We start from the raw sequence: 24,501 nt of genomic DNA, 5'->3' as shown, positions 1-24,501 counted from the left end.
GCAAACATGGTGAAAACCAGCACCTCTCACAGTAAAGGGAAAATTGTATTTCTCAAAATGCCACTGGAAATGCACAACATGATATAAATGTATTTTGTAAAGAGCAGCTAAATTGATTTAAAATGCATGCACACAGAATTTGGTTTCCCAGATCTTGGGTTTTGTTTTTTCTTTCTAACAGTATTGTGGAAATTTTTTAGAGGTTTGCACTTTCAGACATGATGGGTATAGAAGCACAGGTTATACTGATAAACTTCAGAAAAAACAAGAGAGATCTGTTAGCTAGTGCATAAAACCAGCATTTTGTACATGGTGGCCAAAAATCTATAACTGGAATATCAGTGCTGTTCCATTTCAGTTCTCACCACAGTGTAACTAACATCTCTGTGTTAACTGAGATACGCAAGTTTTTATGAATATATTGTTCTTTATCCTTTCTCTACAGTGACACTGCAATAGCTAGATGTTACATAGCTGTTGTGTGCTGGTTTTCTCCAGAATTTCAGTGCCTCAGAATTAAAAACCCTTTATGTTTTGGTCACTTCTGGTTAAGGTCTCTGCTGTCTTAGAGTTATGTTTTACATTTTGCTAACACCTAATGAAAGCTGAACAACGCTGCTGTGTGACCTGGGGAGAATAACCATCACCTGCCTTCCAGCCTTGTACCCATCTGGCTAACAAAGGCCTGAGTTGTATGGAGTTAATCCATTTTTAAATGAATGTAACACTCTGCAAATCAGGATTAATACAAAGGTAAATTAAGTATTGAGTGATGGGTGCAAGGATCGAAACTTACTTTCTCCCGATGGCTGACCAAATAATGGTTAAGCCTCAGCATGTGCATTCTGCAAACATTGAGGTGGCCAGAACAAGTCTTGGGGAATTCTGCAAGAGCAAAAGTACATGAGGAGGAAAAGGCAAGTGATGTGCAGTGTTGCTGTGAGGTAGTTTTGCTCCTGGAAGCAAAAAGTAATGAATATTTGCACAGTATGTGTCTTTATACCACTGTATGACAAGAAAGGTTACTTTTTGTGGTGGAAAATCCTATTTTTGCTTCCTTGGAGCTAAATTCTGAGTAAACCTAAGTTTGAATTTGTGGCATACCTCACCCCACCTGCCTGGCTGTGGATTTTGAGGGGCAGTGCCCCTTCAAATGGTTGCCTGTTGCAGCACTACCCAGAGCTGCTTATATGCACAGCAGTTGTGGCCCCACATTTGAAGGGGGCACAGCGCACTTCCGTTTCAGAGAAGTTTGGTTATTTGTCAAGGAAAGCTGCCAAAATCTGAAATGGCAGTGCTTTGACAGATAAGATGGTGATGAAGTCTGACACTTTTTGCACGAATGACCAGCATGAAATCCATACAGCTTTTGAACACCACTTTTTAGCATCTTGGTTACAGGGGGCTCCAGTAGGCAAACCAGAGGGTGAAGGCAATGGATGCTGCTTGTCTGAAACGTCTGTCCTAAAAATAAGTTGTCTTCAGAGTAGAGAGCTCCAGACGGTGATTGCAGGAATATCCCTTCTCAGCAGCAAATGAGGGAGGGCAATGCAAAACTACTGTACTCTATACTTGAGTTAATTGCAGCTTAGTTAGTATTTCATGTGTTGTTGAAAACTGAAGGTGCATTCCTAGTCTCTATAATAACCTTAAAATATTTATTATATTATAATAATAGTGTAATAAATTCTAATTTGGGGGGGGGGTTCCTTATACTGTCCATCTTGTCTGATGGATGATGTATAGTCTCCACAATTGTTAACAACTTTCACTTGGAAGGAACAAAAACTGTGGGGCTAATTCCTCTTTTACAAAACAAGGGAAACCACTATTATAGGTACATGAAGTTTCACTTTTTTTCCAAACAAGCTCCTGGAGAATGCTTTTATATTATTGGTCTAAAATACACTGTTTGAAGCCAGTGATAGTAGCAATTAGATGACCTGCCAACTTCCCAGTCAAATATGAATCAAACAGGATTCCTAAACTGCAATCTAGAAATAAACGTGCAAGTGGTCGGTAACCAGTTGGCATATATTTTTAAACCATCAACACTAATTGTAGTGTTTTCTTTTTTCTTTCTTCTTCCCCCCTCTGCCCACCAATGATCACTCTCATCACAAAACTTCCCACACATTTTTGTTAACTAACTTTGGGGAAAAAGGGAACATGAACTTGGAACTAAGTCAAATGTGCAAATTCCGTTTAAAAATGTATACTTGCCTTGGAGGGGAGGTTTGTTTTATTTTAGTTCATAAGGCTTCTAGGAGATAGGAGAGAGCTAAAATAAGAAAAGACAAGTACATCTAACAGATCATAATGGTAAACAAAACTGAATTTTATGTGGTGCCTTTTTGAAATTAATATACAGGAATATTCATGAAAATTATTTTTTTCAGATACTCCAATTCTTCACGTCAACTAGTTGGTATTCTGAAGATGAAAGTAAATATCTATTGAAATAGTATCATCACTCCCCCCATTCTAACTAATGCAAATAAATACTAAATTGAACAAAGATACGTATCACTCAGAACGTGCTTACAAGCAGCCAGCTTCACGCAGCTAAGGATAAAATTCCAAAATCTAAGGCCCATACAACTTAATATTCAGAAGTATTTCCTCTAGATGCACACAGTACAAGATTTATGAACAGTCTGGAGTAGCTGTTATTTTATGCATTAGAAGATAGTGATCTGGCTGTTAGAATTTAATTGCAGTCTTTCTGGAAGCGGGTATGTACAAACCATCTAATTCTTTATTGTGTGAATGAGGATAACCAAGGCATCTACTAGCAGCAAAAACAATTGACAAAAAAATGGCTCAATTAGTTTGCATCATTGTTTATTGTTGAAGAGTGGATTGAAATGAAAATAGCCAGATGAGTCTCAGTGAATTGCTGAGTGCCATTGTATAGTAGGCTATTACAGAGAGGATTCTAAATATCTAATGCTATTGCTCTTTTCAGAGATCATTATTTGAGTGTTGTAACATGGGTGACAGATGAAAGGATCTGTCTGCAGTGGCTCAGAAGAATTCAGAATTTTTCAGTCCTCACAGTCTGTGACTTTGAAAGTGCTACTGGAATTTGGTCATGTCCACAGGTAAGAAAAATTATGTGGGAGAGTCACAATGCTTGATAAGTGAAAGTAGAAAGGAGTAGAGTATCTCTGTGTGTTTGTCTGCAGAAGGATAGCCTGATGTTTGCATTTTTCTTTCTTAGGAAAAACAACATACAGAAGAAAGTACAAGTGGCTGGATTGGCAGAGTGAGTATTCAGTTCCTAAAACTGCTACATGCTGAATAAACACTGATAATTAAGAAAATTTCATATGAGCCTCTTGCCGCATGCAATGCCTCCTGTGCAAGTCTGATCCATTCACTTGTTGTGTTTTACATGTTATAGGAAAAAAATGGTCTCAAGTGGAGCCACTATGGCACCCCGCTCCCGGTTTTAGGCTTTTGTGTGTTTGGGTTTCTGAACTCCCCAGCTGGTCTGACAGTGCAGCATGGGCTGGAGCTGTAACTGCGTCCTCCGTGACCCGTGCACCATGTTCAGCTTGCCAAAAAGCAGAGCACTTCTTCCAGACTCTTAATTCTGACCTGCCGCTTTGGTAGCGGTAGGTAGGGGAGTACAGGAGCCAGGATTCAGAATTCCCTTTGTTCTAGGGGAGTTGTCAGCTATGCTGGTTCGGCTGCTCTCCAGTCTTCCTGCCACCTTCAGAATGATCTAGGGGAAAAAAAGAAGTGTATCCTTTAACCTTTGAATCGTATTGGAGAAAAGGCATAGAGGACAAAAGCAATTTTTAGTGTTTCTGGTTGCAACAAACCATTCAAGGTTCTCCGTGGGGGGGGTTGTTTATTTTTTTTTTCCCCCACCTGAAATACCCATTGAAGAGAATTGGGGACACGATGCATATAACTGACCAGATTAAAATTTTCATATGTGTCTGCCAAACCAATTGCTACTGTCTGGATGATGCTTTCCAAGCTGCCTCTCAGTCCTTTTGTACATGGTAGAGAGTAGGCACCTAATGAACTACACAGAAGATCTGGGGGAAGTGAAGCAGAGATGCAAAAGTTCAGACTTGGAGGGAGAAATGAGTTTCAGAGTTTTTGATGAGAACACAGAGTACACTTTCCACTCCCGCATTTTCCACACACTGATTATGCTTTAGTCACTAATTCACTTTTGAAGTCAAAAATGAAAGTTTAAAGAAATGCAAAGAGGGAGGCAACAGCAGGGACGAAATCATCCGCAGTATGAAGATGAGAGATCAACCCACCTGCTGTCAAATTTGATATGGAAAGGAAGGCCTTAACGCTGACACATTTTGCTTCTCTGCAGCAAAGGCTTCACAATTAGACAATGTGATGATCAAGCTGCAGACTTTGTAAACAGTTGTGCAAAATGAGAGGGCAAAATGCAAGTCTGTGCCATTAAACTAGGTTGTTGGTTTTTTGTTTCTTTTAAAGAGACAACCCACATCTTAGGAGCTGTTGGAAGAAAAAGATAATATCACTGTATGATTCTTGGATTTGAGAAGGGACTGGAAAGTAGGGAGGCTTGAAGAGGGGATAGGAAAGGTATATTTATTCCTTTCTTTTATCTGCTTAGGGATGATAAGGTGACACTTGACTGATAAGGGATGTTTGTATATGTATGAGATGTATATATACACATATTTATATACAAGTCATATAAATGTATATACAAACTTAATTAGATTGTGTATGTGTGTAAAATATAGATATATAGTTCATTCTTTGTATATATCTATAGTGGGTTTTTTCTTTTTTTTTTTTTCAAAAATAGAGATGAAATTTTACTTACTCTAAGAATGCTCAGAACAGCCTGTGTTACTGCATAAGGCTTCCAGGTCATGAGCTAAGTTAGAGCTTGCCAGTTGAGTTGAAGGAAAGTCACACTTTGAAAAAGCAAGACTGCAATAAGGGAGAAGCTAGCAAAATATTTGCCAGGTTATTTTTTGCAAAAATACTGGTGGGGAAGAAGGAGAGATTTATCTGGAGCACATGGGTTTGGAAGACTCAAGTTCTGTCATTGCTTACTGAGTGACCGGAGACGAGTCACTTCAACTTTCTGTTTCACTTTTCACTTAAAAAATGGGTATAACATCACAGAGGTAATTGTGTTGTGACAATTAGCTAATGTTCAGATGTTTTGGGCATTTATCACAGAAATAACTTATATTTCATTCGGCTCAATTTCATTTCTCAGTTTTTCTCTCTACCATGCGGAGCACATCCAAATGACAGTCAGTAGAAGGAATCCATTCATTTCCATCACTCCCAATTGATCAATGGATAGTTCCTTCATGAAAATACCATTCCAGTTTGGGTTCTCTGTCATTCCATAATCACCTGCTTAGTAGCAAAATTTTCTCTTGGAAAGCAGCTTGTTTTCTGTGAATAAAGGGGAACATTTTTCAATGTCAAGCTAAAAAAAAAAATTAAAGAGTTCGAAGACTTTGTTCACAAATATGTGTTTTAAAATGGGAAATTCAAGGAAAACATGTCTTTGCAATGTTTACATTGCTATAGGTTACAGCTGCATGTTGGTGTTGGACAGAATAAAAACAGTGAGTTTAAAAGTGGATGCACATATTGTTTCCTAAAACTGCTAGGAAACTAGGAGCACCTGTAGGACTTCAAATTCAAGGGAGCTAGGAGGGGACATTGATCATTACCAGGGCTAATACTCAGGAAATTCTGCCGCTTAAGGAGCAAGAAAATATTTTAAGCATGTTTACTTTTAGGGTAGTGGCTACAGGTTCTACCTACAAAGTCAGCAGGCACAAATTTTTGCAGTACGTTCAGTGATGCATTAAGTATTGAAACTCCTGTTCAGAGATATCAAAACCTAAATTTATTGTTTTGGTTTGGGGAGTTTTGTTGTTTGCTTTAATAGACGTCTCTCTTGTGTTCAAGTTTCAGCCATCTGTCCCTCACTTTGCACCCGACAATGCTACCTACTACAAAGTCTTCAGCGATACAGTAGGTTACAAGCACATCCATTACATAAACGGCTCGCAGGTAAGTAATAAGGGGTAGCACAGTCACTGCTGACTTGTGTTTCTCCTGGTGATTGAGGAGCTTCATGTTCTACTTTTTGCCTTGCCTTTTCCTGCCTCTCCAGGCTCCAATACCTGTTACTGCAGGAAAATGGGAAGTAATCAGCATAGCAGCTGTAACCAATAACTTTTTGTAAGTATTGTAATTAAGCTATTGATTCCTGTCAGATGGGCTTGTAACAAGGGTCTAAGCAAGCAGGGAGGGAGAACAGGGAGAAGGTGTCATTTAACTCGTTAAAAACCTGATCTAAACATGTAAGATAAACCTTTAAATATTGTAATGTACTGTAAAGATTTTACCAAAACTACTATGTTTTGCTTTTATAGATACTACATTAGTAATGAAAACAGTGGAATACCAGGAGGAAGAAATCTTTATAAGTAAGAAATTTTTTCTGTGGTATGAGTAAAATAATTGTTAATGAAAAAGCATTGCCGAATAAAAGATTAGGTTGTTCACGTCTAACGTGCAATCTTCTATGGGATATTTAATGAAAATTGGTGTAGGAGTATAAACTATAAAAATAACTAAAATATTTTTCTGTAAGTTTAGTTAATAAAGGGAAATTGTCAAGAGAAACAAGCAATCCTCAAGCAACAAAACCCTAAAGAAAACTTGTGATTCTTTTATTGCTGTGATTATAATGCCAGTATTATTTGAACTCAAAAGTTTAAAGTCTGCTTTCTCTAGTTTTTAAATCAGTAAGGACTTTACTCCTGAGTTTTAACATACTTCATTTGGTCATCTTACTTAAAAAGCATACATTTGTTTAGCATAGCTTAAAAATAAAAAAATGTCTTTCATCTCTGAAATGAAGCTCATCTACTTTGCAGAGTGCTCTTCTTGGAAAGCAGTCCAAATTCTACTAAATGTGTTAGCTGTGATCTGAATCAAGAAAGATGCCAGTATTATTCTGTGTCCTTCAGCAAAGACGCGCAGTATTATCAGCTAGATTGTCGTGGTGAGTATATCTGGAATTAATTGACATAAAAATGACTCACTGATTAGTTGGGTGGGGAAGTTCGCTTCGTCTTGATATGCACTGTGTAACAATGATATGTGTTGATATCGTTGGATAAATGCATTGGCAGCGGAAAAACATACTCCCTCGTAGGCTCAAAAGCACCTTGACAAAAATTATGAGGATAAAATTTGGTAGTTCTATCTATCAGTGGACCTGAAAGTCAGGCAAAACACTCCTGTCTGCTGTGCATCTCGTCAAGAGCTGCATGGGGAGCTCTGTCTGTAGAAGGAATTTGGAGGCTCTGGGAGTAAGGCAAGCAGCAGGCTGGGTTAAGAGAAGTGCTCTGCATGCAAATAAAATCAAGATAGATAGTGCTGTTCAAAAAAAAATCCAGTGAACGTAATCGTAAGTTTAGCAGTGGGACTGTAGTCTGTCTCTAACCTGTAAGTGCTTGTGCTAGAGAGTACAAAGGATAAATTAACCAAAAGGTAGGAAAAATAAAATCTCTAAAATTTCCCTTAAATTACATCATATGTGGTTTTTTAAGATGCCAAGATCATTCTTTCTCTATGGACTAGAAGAACAGACAGCAGAGAGGGAATTGTTCTGTCAGGTTGTAAAAATGTTTGTTTGAAGATGACTGCAGTGGTCTCCGTGACAAGGCTTACTGATTTCCAAACCACAGTCCACAGCTGATGGGTAGAATTTGCTGAAGAGTGGAGGCTTAAATCTTCAGTACCCCACAATCGTGTGGTTCGCCTGCGAGACAGTCTGAATATTTAACGGGATCCTGCAGCTTGAGTTTGGCCCCTACTAACTGAAAATTCAGCTTGTGCAGACTGGAGGGAAACCAGAATTCAGAGCATTTATGGTTCACCCACTTCCAATTAGTTTACAAGGGTTGTGTTTTGAGATAGCCTGCAAACATGAAGCTTCCATGCTCTATTAACAGGTCCTGGCCTGCCCGTATCTACTCTGCACAGAAGCAGTGATGATCAAGGTATGGGATAGTCTTAAAATACAGTTTGTGTTGAGCCAGACAAATGCGCTGTAAATTTATTTTAATTTTGTTCTCATTGCTTAGCATAGTAATGAAAATGTCAGTTATAAAGGGTAAATTTAATTTCAGATAATTACTCTACTATAGTTAACCAGAAGAATAAATTATATAGCTTGGCATGCATTTATTCATAGTTTATTTAATATTATTTTACGTTGTGCTAGAAAACAGTGAGTAATGTATGACTTATTTACTGGATAATTGTTCAGTTTTTCTGAAATTGCATTTAGATGAAAACCAGGGAAAACAGCTTTCCTGTTACTAAATTACTGAAGGAAAACTGTATTGTAAACATTGAATCTGAGAGAAAAAACCAAAAACTGCAGTAAACTAAGACTGCAATACAGGTTGCCATCATCTCAGACTGAATTTTTAAAGTGGTCCATAACTAAAAGAGCATTGCATTTGAAAATAATGTATTTAATGTTTGACTCTTACTAACTCTGTTATTTAGTCCTCAGATACTTGGAAAATAACACTGAACTGGAAAATTCATTGAAAGATATTCAGATGCCTTCAAAAAAACTTGGCTCCCTTAGTGTAGCTGGATACAGTGAGTTCAAAAACATGTTTTACCTTTCTCTCCCCCTTTCACCAAGTGCTTCAAGGTCTTCTGCTGAAAAGTATGACAGAAACGATGGGTATAGTGGGCATCATTGCAGTTATTCAGCATTTAAAGGCAAGACAAGATGGGGGGCAGGCATGGGACATCTCCAAATGTTCTGTTTTTTTCTGAAATCCCAAAATATTCTTATCTAAAATAGGCTTTTTCTCTTGTGTGATATCTTGATGTTTTCATGATGAAGTGGCTTAACTCCTGTTTTTTCCCTTGATAATTACCTGAAAAACAGAAGTCTCTAACACCACATTAAATAAATAAGAGGAATGGGGGGTGGGGCTCAAAGCTCATTAAGCATTGTTGAATGTAAATTAAATTATAAGTTCAAGTAGGTCTTAATTTACAGGTGCAAGTCTCTTTGGTTTGTGTTAGCAGGTTGTGACAGTGGAGAAGTTCAGTCATCAAGAAACAGACACAGAATCTAAAAGCTTGCAAAATCATGTAGGCTACATTCGACAAGATCAGCTTTGACTTTGTGTAGGGGAATATTTGGGTTGAATAGTTACATTCCTAAAAGCAAGTTCACACTCCAAGGCTACATAAACCTCTGAATACAGACTAGAACAAAATGCTAGAAAACAAACTGCTAATGCTTTGCTAGTGGTGCTCCTCCGAATTTGCATGTCTGGGTACAGAAGCTTTCTTGGTGTGCCCCTAGGCTGAGGAATATCAGGTAGACCGGCGATGGGAGGCGTGGTACCTGTCTAAACTGTGCCTGCTCCAGCCTTAGCTACTGGGTTTTCTCTTCATGATGAACAACTTCTTGATAAAATGAATGAATATTCTAATTGGCATTATATTTTACAAACGGTATTGAGTTCTGTCAGTCAGTTACTGTTCTTTTTGACGCCTCCCTCCTTCCACTGTTACCTCATTTATCTAATAATTTTCTTTATCTTTGTGTTTTCTGTCTGTTATTTCTGTTACATTTTTACTAGGGCTAAAGATGAAATCTTCCAGGCAAGATGGAGTTTTAAAGATGTTCTTCATGCTATCAGTTGTATATTCACCTTTTTATTCCTCTTTGTTCTTACTACTTCATCTCTTCAGGGTAAAAGCTTTTGGGTAAGGGGAATCTATTTTCAATGTCAGTAGGAGAAATAAACCATTTATGTAGTCCTGCTTCAAATTCCAAGTCTGCTCACAAATCTGTGTGTGTTACCAAAGAAGAAATCTGCTCCCATGACTATGGAGTACCCAAAAAATTAAAATTAGTATTTTCATCTGTTCAATTTAGATTGTTAATTTTTCAGTGTTTTAATGTCTTGCATATTCATACCTGGACAAATTTATGTAAGACTTGCACTCTGGCTGTTACTGCAGTGCAGTCCATCAGCATTGCTTCATGGTTCCATTGCAGCATCAGTTCTTTTAAAATTCATGTGTGAATAATTGAGCCAACTGGTTTGCAAAACTTAAATGGTGTGCTTTTCAAATGTTCGACTAACTCTCCTCAGCTTGGGTGGAAGGAGTAGCATGGATGGAACCGGAGTCAACGTTTCATAATAAAAAATAGATAAATAATAGATATTTGGATATGTTTCTGGGATGCTTTACAAACTGTTACACAAAGCCTATCTGGCAGGTTCAAAATATTTAAAATTTCTTTCTAGTGCTGGGAGAAAAATTTGAGTAGAGAAACATTTTTGAGCTAGTGTTAAATTTACCATTGCAGAGACTTACCAAGTTTTACATTTAAGCTTATAATGTAAAATAATGTTATGAGACAGCATGTTGAGTCCCAAAATTCTGTTATTATTGTAGACATTCCAGTTCCAGACTTTCTTCTAACTTAGCTGTAAAACATGAAAAAAAATATGTATTAGATGAGCTAGGAACTTTTACCTGTGTATATTAGGACAGTTCAGATGAAACTGCTTTTTAATTTTTAGGAGGTGACTCAAATGTGCTCTTGTATGAATTGCAATGCATGTCAAATTGTTTCACTGGATAACTGACCTAAGTCAAACTCTTTTCACTTCTAGCACTGTGGTATCAAATGATACTGCCTCCCCATTTCGATTCATCAAAGAAGTACCCTCTGCTCCTTGATGTGTGAGTCTTCAAGTTACATGGCAATGTTGTGTTAATAATCACTTTCATCTACTTCAAATGCTCTTAATAAGATCAGGAAGCATAAAACTGGCGTATTTTCTAATTACTCCTTGAAGTCGTTTTAAGAGGGAATAGAAAAAAATTAGGTGTATCCCAATTTGTGGTGGATTCCTGTACCATAAGGTGATGTAATGCTTAACAAACCCATATTTTGCTGGTGTCAGTGAGGCAGATACATTCTGTATCTGACTTAAAAGCCAGGATGTTAGCATTAGCTTACCTCCTTCTCTGCTCTTAGAGTTCATTAGGAATAATTCAGTGAAATTACATACCAGAATGAAACCTTGCATAAGCTCTGTATCCTATAGCTGAAGTAGTGAGTGTGACACTCTATTTTCTCTGTGATATTTGACTGTGAACTGGTGTTGGCAAACTGCACCCTGTGGTCAGGATTGCATTTGCTGTTTTTTCAGAAATTCAAGACCATGAGCACGTGCTGTTTGGTCCATTCTTCCTCAGGCACCTCTGTTCATGCTGGTATATTTTCTTCTAACTGGAATTGACTGAAATTTAGCTATTCACTAAAATAGAAATGTTAACCTTTTCCTCTTTCTATGAAAAACTGACTCCACACGGAAACTAGCTGTTAATTGTTAGATACATCTTTATATAATGTAATTGGGTAGCACTGTAATGCTTCTTGATCTGCCTATTGATCGTTTTAATAAGCAGTCAGTGCTCTTTGCTTCTGAAGACTTATTTTGGTTTTGATTCTATTTTTATTGACTTACCTGGGCCTTTGTCAGGATCACCTCTGCTTCGTGGTGATCTTGATATCAGAACTTCATTTGGAAATGTCAAAATCCATAGCACATAGAAACAAAGCTTGATATAGAGAATTCCTAGTGGTTTTTCCTCTGCTTTCGAAACTGGGGAAAAATGGGTTATAGAGCCATAAGAGCCTCTCTTCCTTTTCTTACTCTGTTGAAAAGTGGCTAGAGCAGTGCACTGCAAACAGAATTTTACCATCCAGGGCACTCAGAGTGTGATCTTGTAATGTTCAAGTGCTTCCAAATGTTTTACAATAAAAGGTATAATTACAGTTTTGCTTCATTTTTCTCAGCCTGCATAAGAAACAGTTTAGACTGTAGGGAACAGTTATGACACACTAAAAATGCAGAAAAAGATCTTTTTCATTTTCCCAAGTGAAGGCTATTTGTTGATTTCAGACTTTAACCAAATGCATTATGTCTAAATGGAACAGAAATAGTTAAAGGACACCACTTTGAAACTCAGATGACTAGATACACTGACACAAAAAAAGAATTTGGTTTGGATTTCTGATAAGCTGCTTAAAGTCAAAATAATGAAAGTTTCTTATTAGAGCAGAAAGCAAGAAAACAAATAAAATCCAGTTTGCTTTCTTGATTAATAGTTGACATCTTAAAAAAGCCTTTAGTGTCCAGGCAGAGCAGCAGTTTGAAGTCAGTCAGTGATGCTTTTCTTGTTTGCTCTGTTTACTTTAAAAGTTTACCCTTCTTTAATGGCTGAAAGTCATCAGCAATGATTGTATTTCAAATACATGATGCGAGAATACATAGAGACTAAATGCCTGAATTCTGTGGCACTTCTCTCAGGTACGCGGGACCCTGTAGTCAGAAGGTAGACTGTACCTTCCAGATCAACTGGGCTACTTACCTTGCAAGCACTGAGCAGATCATTGTGGCCAGCTTCGATGGCAGAGGAAGTGGATACCAAGGGGATGAAATTATGCACGCAATAAACCGAAGGCTGGGAACATATGAAGTGGAAGATCAGATAGAAGCAGCTAGGTGAGCTACAGTGAAATGGTCAACACCTGCTCCTTCTTTTCTGTGCTTATTGTGTAGGGGGGAAAAAAGGTGAAGGTTTTGAATGGTCATCTTGAAATTACCAGCAAAAAACATAACTGAATTCTGCATTAATCTTGTATACTGAAGTGGGCCAGCCATCAACTTACGCTTAAAAAGTGAGAAGAATTAATGCTGTAATACAAATATACCATCTCTGGTTTTATAGAGAAGAGTCAATACTACTGGTCACAGTAGTAGAAGAGCATGCTACCAAGGATCTTGGAGCTGGAGGTTTTACTCCAAGATTTTTTCAAATATCTGTTGTGATGGAGTTATTTGTATAAACTACTCAGCCTTTGCATCGTAGTTCGTATTCGTCACTTGGTTTGTTTGTAGAACCTCACTAAACCGAACGATGTCAGTATGAATCTTTCAGAGTCACAAAGAAGTGATCTTACGGGGTTTGCTTTTCGGGATTTTAAAATGTTAAGGAGTTTAAACAAATATTATTTCAGAATCTTTTTTTATTTATTTAAACCCTGGCTGGATTTACATGTGTCAGCCTGTCCTTACTGCTGCAATTTGAGTGTTGCTCCCCTTTTTTTTTTATTTTATAAAAAAAAAGGCAAGGCAGGTGATGAAATCTAACCTAATACAATAAAAATCTCAGTGAGTGTGGTTTGAGGGCTTTTGCAGGGCAACATCCATGTTTTGTTTTTTCACATCCGCAGATAGTTTTCTGAATTTCTCGAAGACACATGGGCCTGAGTTACTGTATGTTTTCATATGCAGTCACTGTGATGGAAATGCTTATTTGTACAATAGGAGGAGGCAGACAGGATGGAAAATAGGCACATTTGTATAATGGCAGATACCTGCAATCCATTAAGCACTTAATTATTCTGTTTGCTTTTAGAAAATTTTCTGAAATGAGCTTTGTTGATAAGGACAGAATAGCTATTTGGGGTTGGGTAAGTACTCAAATAAGTTTGGCTGGCTTATTATTTAGTTGTAACTATTTGTGGTACTGCCGTGTGTGTGAGGTGCTGGAGTACTCAGTGTGAGGCACCTCTGGGGTCATGGCACATTCCAGTAACAGAACTGATGAAATATATCTTATGAGTGCCTGTATACATTGTCCTTTTGCGAGCATTCAGGAGCCTTTGAAACAGAAATTAGGACTACTAGAGGGATTAAAAACAATTTAAAGGGGTACTGCCAAGTTCATGTGTACAAGGTGAACCAATATTTAAAAAAAAAAAATGCAAGTATATATTCACTAGTTGGATTACTCTAATTTTTTTAAAAAAAGATGTAAAATTACACGTGAACCAGCTGCATGGCATTGTCATGTTTTTACTAGCAGCCTGAAAATATCTGAATCTGCTGTATTGTTGTGCTTGGCTGTAATTTCAGCAGTATTTCCAACCAGAGGCCACATTTCTCTTTCTTGATGTGTCTTTAAAACCTGTCACAGTAGAGGGGAGTGTGTAGTAGCATATACATACCCCTTCAGCTGCAAGGCTGTGTGCGTGTAGTGTTAGTGATATCTATTTGATTCAAACTCTGAACATTTCTCTGTCCCATGCCGCTGTTTCACTGCTTTTTCTGGTGTCACGGGCAGTATTCTTGCATGGTCTGTTTAAGCATACTGTGTTTAAGTATGTGCAGGATTGCATGCAGGATCTTGAATTAAATGACTAGCTGAAATTTGGTCACTGCTGGTGATGTTTGTTTGATGGCAAGATGATGATGATGATGGTGCCTTTAGTAGGTTTTCTTGTGGGGGTAAACATCTCCGTGTTGTACAAAGGCAAGTGTAGTAGTGTTAATTTTAGTGGAAGGGAAAATCTTTCTGGAGAAGTGGAGGACTTAATGCATTCCCATCTTACTCCTTATGAGCCTTGGGATGAATAGTTGAGGGGCAGTCCCCTTTGGAGCCAGGTTGGGGTTATGCATCCTGGATACTGAACCTGTGGGCAAACAGATTTTCTTTACCGCTTGAGTTTTCAAATTCTCAGCCTCTCATTGTCAGCCTGTCATGATGTACATTAATTTTGTTTGCCATAGGTTTGGCAGAATTCTCTTTACTGTGGCCCCGTTAGGCAACGTATTTGTACATGGGTTTAATTACTAAGTACATGCATTACTTTGCTGATCGTACTGGGACGACCTAAGTATTGAAGTTGGAGCAGACATTTAAGGGCTTTGTTGAACTAAGATACAGTTCCATTTTGCCTGTAATCTGGTTTCAAGACAAGAATGAGATCCAAAAATTGCTCTTCTCTTTAAATGTGGGTGGGCACATTTTCCTAAATAACCCCTTCAAACTATAGAGAGGGCAGTCATTTGGGCAGTCGGTGACATTGTTTAGGTATGTTGCTGCCTGGATGCTCAAGTGTGTCAGATATTTACTCATCTGTGTATCAGGCTAGACTGTGAGTGAATCTTCTGTGCATAGCAAGGAGTGTGTTGCTGCACAGTTCCTCCCACAGACTCAGCAGAAGATCCTTCACTCCCCAGTCACAGTCTTGCTCTTGACGCCTTGGAGGAGAGTTAGCAAGTGAGCTGCCGTAGGCCTGCTCTGAGGGAGTTGTAAATTTTCGGATGCCCTGGTGCAGCTACTCATCAGGCGCGTTGTGGGCCCGAGCTCTGCTTCCACCCACTCCCCCAGCGCGGAGAGGGACACAGCAGTTCAGCAGTGTCTTGTTTCCTGTCTTTCGCTGCTGCCTACGGCGCTACCAAACACTTGTCATCCGCAGCTGAGTCACAGTTCAGCAGCGTTTGCGCCCTTTATCCCCAGCAAGTTCTCATTCATCAGCGCCACAGCTGCCATGCGCTGTTTGATGCCTGTTTCCCCGACTGAGCAGGCTGGGTGAGATCTGACCCAAATTCAGAATGGAGTTCATTAATATGAAAAATGCTGAGCCTATAAATGTCTGATGAACCATTTAGCAGATGGGCCCCATCCTTTTCTTTCCGACTAAAATAACAGCAATGTTTTCTTCTCAGTCTTATGGGGGATATGTGACCTCCATGGTGCTTGGCTCTGGAAGCGGCGTGTTCAAGTGTGGAATAGCGGTTGCCCCCGTGTCACGTTGGCAATATTATGGTATGTGATGGCTTCCTCGATACAAGGATTCCCATATGTCTTGGAGTGCACATGCTGCAAAGTGTTGATTCATAGCGCAGAACTTTGATTATCTACTAGATGCCATGTAAATGCCACTTGATCTGTTTTTATGAACTCGTGGGTACTGCATTTCAGAATTAAACCAGTTCTCTAAATCTTATTTCCCATGTTAAAAAGTCAGGTGCGCAATTCCAGGTAATCTCTTTAACCTTTAATGAAGGCTAAATCACTGTGTTGTTTGTAGTATCACAGTAATGTGTCTGTGTTTGCTTTCCAAAGCTGCCGCGTGTCCTGAGACCAGTATTGTGTGTCAGAAAACTGTTGCTATAAGACTTTTCTTCCTCAAAATGCTCCTTCACTTATAAAAACACTGTGAGGCTTAACATTGAACTTTCATTGTATTTTACTGTCTCAGAGTAACAGAATAGCATTTGAATTGCAATCGCTTTTTTTTTTCCTTTTAGTGTAAAATTTGGATTTTATAAATCTAACTAATCTTAAGAATTGCTTAATGTGAGGAAAACCTGAACAAGTGGACATCCGTACATGCTTCAAGCTTATAGTATATAAGGCTGTAGTTGCATAAGGCTATAAATACAGTTATAGGGGCCCTCCCCCCAGATTAAAAACTAATATACAGTTAAAAATATAATATGTGCTTGTACAGTGTGACCACATTTTAACATTTTTCTGGTTTTGATTTGTCCACAAATGTTCAGGGGAAAGCTTTTCCTGGCAAACCTGTGCTAAATAAGGCGTAATTTGTCATTCTGCAACTAGCACAGAGGCTGCCTAATAGCATATTATGGGCTCTGGCTAATTCAGCAGATCAAACTACACTGCCAGGTATTAGCAGTAGTCCGTGGAGGATGTAGGGAAGTTTTCATTAATATTTTGGGCATGAATATTACAGTATGGCAGGAAGTATTTTTTTTACATGAAGATCAGGATCTCTAAAATTCCCCTTTTAGTTGATTAGGCAAAGGAGAGGCTTATGAGGGCATGCATATTCAACACCAAAAAAACCCCAGCGTGACAATGCTGATGAGAAGTCAAGTGGACATTAGAATGTGGCAACAGAGCGTCGATTTGTATGGCTTAAAATAAAGCAGCAAATCTGCAAAAAGGGTAATGTGACATCACGATGAAAAATCTGTGGAAAATCAGAGATATTTAATTTTTACTATATATAACATAGAGCCAAGCTGAGTCCTAATTTACTGCTATATTTTCATTTCACAGATTTTTAGTAGTAAAAATTTAGATAAAATATCCAAGATTTTTTTCAAATGCTAGTCATTTACTGCAAGATTTTCAGTAATTTTCTTAGGATTACTGAAAGAATAACAATAAGGTAACATTGACACAAAGTACTTTATTAATATTCAGTATTCAGGTGTCCATGGCAACAAGAAGATTAAATATTCTGAATAATGATGTTTATGTACACACCTCGTTGTGGAAAACCTGTTTTTATCATTTTATTTTATTTTATTTTATTTCTAGTATGCATTCTTACTGTTCGTGTCTGTGGGTAAAATTTCTGGTAGACAGACTGAAAATTAAGTAGCAGATTCTGGTTTTGTTTTTTTTAATTACAGATTCAATATACACGGAGCGATACATGGGCCTTCCTATACCAAGTGATAATCTGAACAACTATAATGTAAGAAAGAGAACACTTTATTTCATTTTTTAAGTGTGTTGTTTCTTTCCTAAACCACTCTGGTTTTCTGTATACAGTCTATTTCCTTCCCCATGGGAAGAAGTAAGTTTGTTTCTTCTTTCCAGCTATAGCTGTTGCATTGTGCTTTTAGAGGCTGGAGTCTCACGGGTTTGGATTTGCATGAGGCAGTTACTCCTTACTGTATGGTGTGGGTTTTCTGTTGTTTGTTTGGTGTGTTGGGGGTTTTTTTTGATTTTTTACAGTCAGTTCCATTTGGCTACTTTGCAGACTGTAAAACAAGCTGTAAAAACTGTTTTATTTTAATCACCAAGAAACAAATTTGTTTTAAAATTTAATATGCTCGTGGGCAAACTATGCTTTATCTTAAACATTTCCACCAAAACAAATGTACTCCAGTTCTTTCTGAAATGTAATTTTTAAAAAATGGATATTGTGTGAACTTGCTTGCTTTAGGAATCTGCAAGCTTTTTCAGGGAAAGCAAACCCTTCTAAATATCAGGAAACTTTGACAGGTAGCAACTCTGTCTGTACTGTGATCATATCAAATAAATTTCAGACCAACGGGGAGCCAGCAGTGTGGGGGCTGGAATTTTGGCCCCATCTCCATGAACACAGGGTCTCCAAGGTTTGGTCTGAAATTACACTTTGCCCTCACTTCTGTGAGGGAAATTCCAGGTGTTCTAATGTGAGCAAAATACCTGTATATTTTGTCCTCGTTATGGCATGATGAATTGTTTGACTTGCTCTTCCACATGCCAGCTGCTTTTTGTTGCCTCAAGGGCTTTTTGAAGTCACAGGTAGCTGGGCACGTAGGGCAGAGCAGCCCAAGCCTTCTGTAAGGTTTTGCTGCATTTCAGGTCTAGGTGGCAACACAGTGGCTATTGCAGAATTGTGAGGGGTCTGAGGGGTACTTTGTGCCCTGGTTATTGGAATGTTTCACTGAGGTGTTCAGCCATAGAGATGCTGGAACCAAACATGGGAGTTAAAGAGATGGGGTGTTCTCTGTCTTTGGGTTGGTGAATAGGCTAGAAGACAGTTTAGCTCTCATGGTGTCTTGATCCATTACAAAAATAAGTGTCGTGGGGGTTGTTGCATTGATTTAAAAGTATGGTAAAACATATAAATACATACATATATATGGACTGAAATGCCTGTTTTGACATATCGCTATAGTAATCCAGTTTTGTCAACTGCTGTATTAGATGTTCTGGTCAAAATTGAGGACAACGAAAGTGACTGCTGGAAGACTTGTTACTGCATCTGCCTCTTCTAACCAGAGAGCTGCTCAGGCCCACCAGGGACTGACCAGCAGCCCGCAGCCGCCTGCCTGCCTTCTTCCAAATGTGTTTCTTTAAGGCAGTGGGAACAGTAGGAGGTCTGCGAGGTAGCAGTGTAAATAGAAGTTACTGTCGTCGTGCAGAACGAACGTTAACGCTCTGGGTGCACAAAGTCATTCACCAGCTTCACGGCACAGATGGCAACAGAGGACTGTTTAATCCTTTCAAGCCAGGAGTCGGATTTTCTTGGCATAGTATCCATTGCTGGCAATGGCCACGTTGAAACTGCCAGTACCAAAGAGCTAAAGGTTTCAAATGTGTTACTCGGAGGACTAATTGGGGAGAATGGTGGCTAGATGGAGGAGGGGTAATTGCACAGATCAGCTTGTCACACTTCACTGCTGCTTCTAGAGATAGGAAAATGCAACTTAAGTTCGTTGTTAAAAGCCCCAAATAATGTATTACTTGGAATTTACTTTTCCATGTAAACCTGGAGGGATGTGTTAGCTCAAGAAGCGAGTATGTTGCTCGTCATGTAGCATCAATGGAAGGGTTGTGGGATTTTGTTGTTGCTGAAGACCCTGACTGACTTCAGCCCAGCATGTTCCTGGCTTACAGCCCCTTTGTTCAATGTCCCGGTCCCAATAGCCCGCCTCCTGGCCCCTTGTCGCTGACGAGAGCTGTTTTCTGAACCGAATGGTTTGTAGCAAGTAAATGCAAAACATGTTCTGAAAGCTCTCCTAGCTGAAGCTGTTAAAGCATTTTTGAACTGTTACCTTCGTACTGTCAGGTTTGCATGCTGTATCATATATCTCTATCCTACTGCATCCGCTATAAAGCTGGCCTGAAAAGTGAAAGGTTGCATAAACTCTGTACTGTGTGCTCTGACTTAAAAGAAATGAGACTGTGTACACAGCTGCTTAGTGAAGTGGTGTGCTGCTAGGAGCCTTCCTGATGCGCAGAGTATTATTAATGACTGTGAATATATAGTCTCAAGAAACTAGTTGTGGTAAGAGGGGTACACCCTGCCTTTGTATTAATGTGACATTAGGTTTCACATTTATTGAAGGAAGAGTCTGAGATGTTACTCTTTGTCAAGAGTCAGGTCTGAGCGGTGACTCACACTCCCTCTAAGTAGGCTAATTAGGTGTGATCAGTGCCTTTGAAGGTAGTTGTGAACTATCAAAAATTAGAGCTTTGTAAAAGAAAGGAGCAAGCATGGGTGGAGCTCCCAATATAATTGTGTGGGGATCCTAGGCTGAATGGCAGAGAAGCTGTCTGCCCCAGAAGAAAGGTCCCTGGTGTAAAAGACTTGAGGCCAAATCAGGACAGAGCTCTAGAGGTCAGGTGCAGTAGCCATGTAGAGCATAGCAACGAGACTGTTCAACTTGTGAGAAGATTATTTTGCAGTTCACTCTGAATTTGATATGCTTTTGGCAAGTGTTTGAAACAGTCATAGATTTGGCAGTCTTTTTCTAGCAGATTTGAAATGTTCAGTCCTTAAGAACTGCTGCATCATTAGGTTATGCAAAACAGGGTACAATTTTGTAAATATGCCATCTTGTACTGATTTGACATTTGTTCTATTATCTGAGAATATGCTAAAGGGAGAGAGACCTTCAGTTTCAGCCAAACCTTAACTTGTTTGTGGAGTGCTGATAAAATGTTGACTGCTGCGTGATCTTTAGAAAAGCCAGTTACGCTCAGCAGGGCCTAATTCTCGGTACTTGTACACGTTACCTTTTCAGAACCTTTGTCCTGGCAGTGTAACTACGAAACATAAGGGGTAAATTAAGTTGTATTTAATTGCTGTCCACTTGAGGTTTGTTCAGGTGATGTTGCTTTGTGCTGTAACCGTGCCTAACTTGAGATTGCTCCCTATCTTGCAACCTTCTTTTTTGGCAGAAGTACTGCGTCCTTAAAGCACGTTTTAGGGAAGGGACTCTTCATGTTGAGTATGGATACAGCAAGTGACACATCACTTGCAAGTGATAAAAAAACTGAGAAAGTATCTCTGTTGTGTGTTCCTTCTTTCTGAAGTATTTTACAAATAGCTTTATTTTGTGTAATGCTTGGAGAGGAAAAAGTAGTGACGTCCTTATTCTAAAACTGCTTTTTGGAAAGTCGAGTTCTTGGAAGTGTAGCTCAAGTCAGGCTTCCACTCGCAGAAGGTTTGCTGTCCCTTAAACCAGCACCAATTTGCTGTAAGAAAGCTTGTAAGCTTGTAAAGGCGATTTGTGTCGTGTTTCCCTCTGCACATGTGGAAAATGATTCACTCAAAGGCTACTGCTTCGTTCTTTTTCTTTTTTATTACATCACTGGGTTCTGAATCGTTCTTTTGGTCAGCTGCTGTACTCCTCACTGTGCTCCTCACTGAATCAAAGTCCTCTCTCCAAGGACTCTGGCGCACTCGTAACTATCTGTTCTTACTGCATGATACCAACTTGTTTCAGTGGATAGCGTCATGCGTCCATTGTGCGTGGATTTCCACCTATTAGATGGGATTTCTGGTGCTCTGCAGCCTTTCACCATCAAGAGAGGGCAGTTGCAGTGTTACAGTAGAGGGTGGGTTTTTTCTCCCTGCTGAACTTGTTTTTTTTCAATTTGGTTAAATAACTACAAAGAACACATTTCACTTACGAGAGGGTTGTGGTATGCTGTTCTGCCATGACAAAACAAATTTAATATTTATGCTTGCTTTAAAGATTCATGAGTGTGCAAGAGACATAAGGAAATTGCAACACTTCTGTGGGTTGGTAATATAATGTATTTGACTTTTTGGGGGGTAGTAAATGCAAATCCCTGTGCAAGGATACAGCCTTAGTACAAAGTGGGAAAGGAAAGAAAAAAAAAAAAACCAAACCAAAAAAACTTCCAACCAAACAAAACATCACATTCTTTTGTTCCTAATTTTTAGTATGGTTTTTCCTTGCCATAGTAGCTTTTAAGTTGCTATAATATAGAGACAACTTCTGCAGGGATTCAGTCATTTTCAGCAGAGAACCCTATGATGTTGCTAATGGAAGGAAATTTAATTCAACATTTTTTTTCCCTATTATGCTGGTTGTTTTATCAAGCCGAAAACGGCTTGGCTCTTGTCCCTTTTCTTCTTTCCACTCTTGTGGAGCACTATCCCTATTCCCTTTCCTTGCCCAAATTAAAGATCTTACACCTGCAACCCTTACTTCCCTCATTCTTTAGTACCTAGTCACAGTAGCAGGTCAGGGGGTTAGTATGTTCTAGGGAATACGTTGTTGCTGTGTTTTAAGTTTCTTGCTTAATCTTAATTGCTGATTATTTTTTTCATCACTGTATTGTGTTTCAATTCCCAAAATGTAGCTTGACTTCAGGCATTTCTCTGTCATTTCTGGGGGAGAGCATTGTTTTAAACTTCTTGTCAGCCATTTTTACTTGAGACATGAAGTAATAGCTGCGTTGACTTACCTACAGGTAAACTAGTGTACGTTTTGGTGGGGAAGATAACGCATGTAGCCTTTGCAACATCTACTCCTCCTCGCTATCATAGGGTGCACTGTTGCCATGGCAACATTTTTTTTAACTTGTCTGCGGTCGCACAGGAAACCTATGGCAAGTGGTGTGCTGCAGGCTAACAACGTGTTAGCAGCGCAGTAAATGTGTGTCTCACTCGCAAAACTCTTCCCCTCTGGAATGGCCCGTTACTTTGCAGAGGTAACCCTGGGTAGTGATTGCAGACCGGTTTGAGTGCGAGCACAGTGCTGTCGGGGGTGTGAACACGCTACTTGGGGGTGCGGGGTGGGGAGCAGGGTCGTTGTTTTTATCTGAAGGACCCCAGACTATGTCAACAGGAATCAAAGTCAGTTGGTACCTTCTAATAAATAGCACCTTTTTTCTTTCTTTTCTTTTCTTTAATTTCAGAGTTCAACAGTAATGGCCAGAGCTGAAAAATTCAAGGAAGTTGAATATCTCCTTATTCATGGAACAGCAGATGGTGAGTTGCAGTTAATTAGACATTTTAGTATTACAGACAGGTTTGCAATTCTACTACTGACAAAACAAAAGCATGAAGGGGCAAGGCTGTTACATTTACGTCAATAAAATAATACTGCTTTCTGCAACTAATTTGTGTTTCAGTCAGCAGCGATGGGGAGTCTAGTGTGTTCGTTGCTTTGCTTTTCCCCCAGAGTAGTACAGAGGCAATTTTTTGTTTACCTTTCTCCTCTTGTTCTTCTACTTTTCAGATAATGTTCACTTTCAGCAAGCAGCGCAGATTTCCAAAGCTCTTGTGGACGCTGAAGTGGATTTTCAGGCAATGGTATGGTTCTGTTTCGGTTATCACCATACAAATGGGTTTTGTCGTTAGGTATAAATCAATTGCCATCTTAAACGAAAGTTAACATACTTGCCTTTCATGTTCAGCAAATGAAATACTAACATAACGCACACTTCTATCTTCTGTACAAGAAAAAATGCAAAGCAACTCCTTCTCATATTTGAGCCTGTTTACCTAAGATTTGTTAATTTTTTTGGGTTCTCAAACAGCCAAGCCAATCCCAATCTTTACATGTACCCAAAGTCCAATGAATAGTATCCTACAGGATACAAGGAAGGGTTAACTTGAGCTAAGTCCAGGATAACCTGTCCACCATGGGTCTGATTTCTGCATTGAACTCGTAAGACAAATAGTTATTTGCCTCCTTATGCTGTACATGGAAACTCTCAGAATAAGGTGGAAGCTCTTCCTTTCCTACCTTCTTGTCAGCCCTTGCCATCCTTTTCAGCAGTGCTGAAAAGGATGGGGTACAGAAGGAAGCCAAGTGCACCAGTGCATGGTTGTCCTTCAGCCAAACTCGCAGGGTTTACAGGGTGCAGAGATCAGGCATTCTAAACTGAGGAGCTGCATCTACCCTCTGTGTGGACAAGCCACGTATTCATTTTGTACTTTCAGCATGAATAGATGGTGTATCCCAGACGCAAAGCAGGGACAAAAGTATCACGGCGGCTTCCTACCACCATCATGTCTTTGCCTCCATGCTGAATTAGCCTCATGCTGGGACAATGTTAAATGGCTGCACATGATTTTGTGTCTGTCATGTTTGATTTATATCATTCAGATGTAGCTAGAACTAACATTCTCTGTATTTTTCTTTCCCACAGTGGTATACTGACAAAGACCATGCCATCACCGGTCAAGCACATAAGCATATTTATACCCATATGAGCCATTTCATAAAGCAGTGTTTCTCACTGCCCTAGCACCAGCCTTTTGCTTGTTAGTGATGGTACTTCTCCAGAAAACACTCTAGCTAATGTACACTGAGCCAGTATAAACTGTTATGAATCAAGGTGAGATAAGGGTCAGCTCTTGGGATACTTGCGTACACAATGAAATGCTAATCTTTATAATGATTTCTGTTGCCGAGCAACTATTGCATTTTTATTGATTGTCTTTAATCAGGTTTTAACATCACCACAATGTAGGTATGTTGCAGACTTCTAGAAAAGAAGGCACTTGCTTGAATGAGCGAGTACCTTTTGATATTTCAGCCTAAAAGGGAAACAGTCCAGTTTTCTGTATTAGGGTAATGAATGACAAAAACGTCACAGAGGAACCAAGGTGGAGTTCAGTTGAGGAATAAAAAGAATGTTTCCAACAAAACCCAAAATTAACCCTGTGCTCATTTCTGTGAAAATACTGATATAACTTGCAACAGATTTTGCAGAAATTACCTAATGCTTGATCAGTTGTTATTGCAGAAACAGTATCAGGAATACTGCAATATTAATATTTTCTATGCAGAA

The 24,501-nt window shown here is 39.1% G+C and overlaps 1 protein-coding gene across 1 annotated transcript in view; it reads left to right on the top strand.

Moving 5' to 3' along the window:
* The window catches only part of LOC104352184 (dipeptidyl peptidase 4), a 43,900-nt gene extending 19,945 nt beyond the window's left edge, over positions 1-23,955 (top strand). The window contains exons 11-26 of the mRNA XM_086465957.1: positions 2,969-3,104; positions 3,224-3,268; positions 5,950-6,054; positions 6,158-6,225; positions 6,420-6,473; positions 6,927-7,054; positions 8,010-8,057; positions 8,572-8,670; positions 10,722-10,791; positions 12,429-12,623; positions 13,540-13,594; positions 15,636-15,735; positions 17,358-17,422; positions 22,618-22,690; positions 22,941-23,014; positions 23,857-23,955. Of these exons, the coding sequence (XP_086322083.1) occupies positions 2,969-3,104; positions 3,224-3,268; positions 5,950-6,054; positions 6,158-6,225; positions 6,420-6,473; positions 6,927-7,054; positions 8,010-8,057; positions 8,572-8,670; positions 10,722-10,791; positions 12,429-12,623; positions 13,540-13,594; positions 15,636-15,735; positions 17,358-17,422; positions 22,618-22,690; positions 22,941-23,014; positions 23,857-23,955 (1,414 nt within the window). The remainder of the gene's footprint in view (positions 1-2,968; positions 3,105-3,223; positions 3,269-5,949; positions 6,055-6,157; positions 6,226-6,419; positions 6,474-6,926; positions 7,055-8,009; positions 8,058-8,571; positions 8,671-10,721; positions 10,792-12,428; positions 12,624-13,539; positions 13,595-15,635; positions 15,736-17,357; positions 17,423-22,617; positions 22,691-22,940; positions 23,015-23,856) is intronic.
* The last annotated feature ends 546 nt before the right edge of the window (positions 23,956-24,501 follow it).

The sequence above is a fragment of the Leptosomus discolor genome, chromosome 5 (genome assembly GCF_034619465.1).
Source record: "Leptosomus discolor isolate bLepDis1 chromosome 5, bLepDis1.hap2, whole genome shotgun sequence".
Taxonomy (NCBI): domain Eukaryota; kingdom Metazoa; phylum Chordata; class Aves; order Leptosomiformes; family Leptosomidae; genus Leptosomus; species Leptosomus discolor.
Note: the sequence above shows the minus strand (reverse complement) of the source record. Positions and strands in the feature narration are given on the sequence as shown.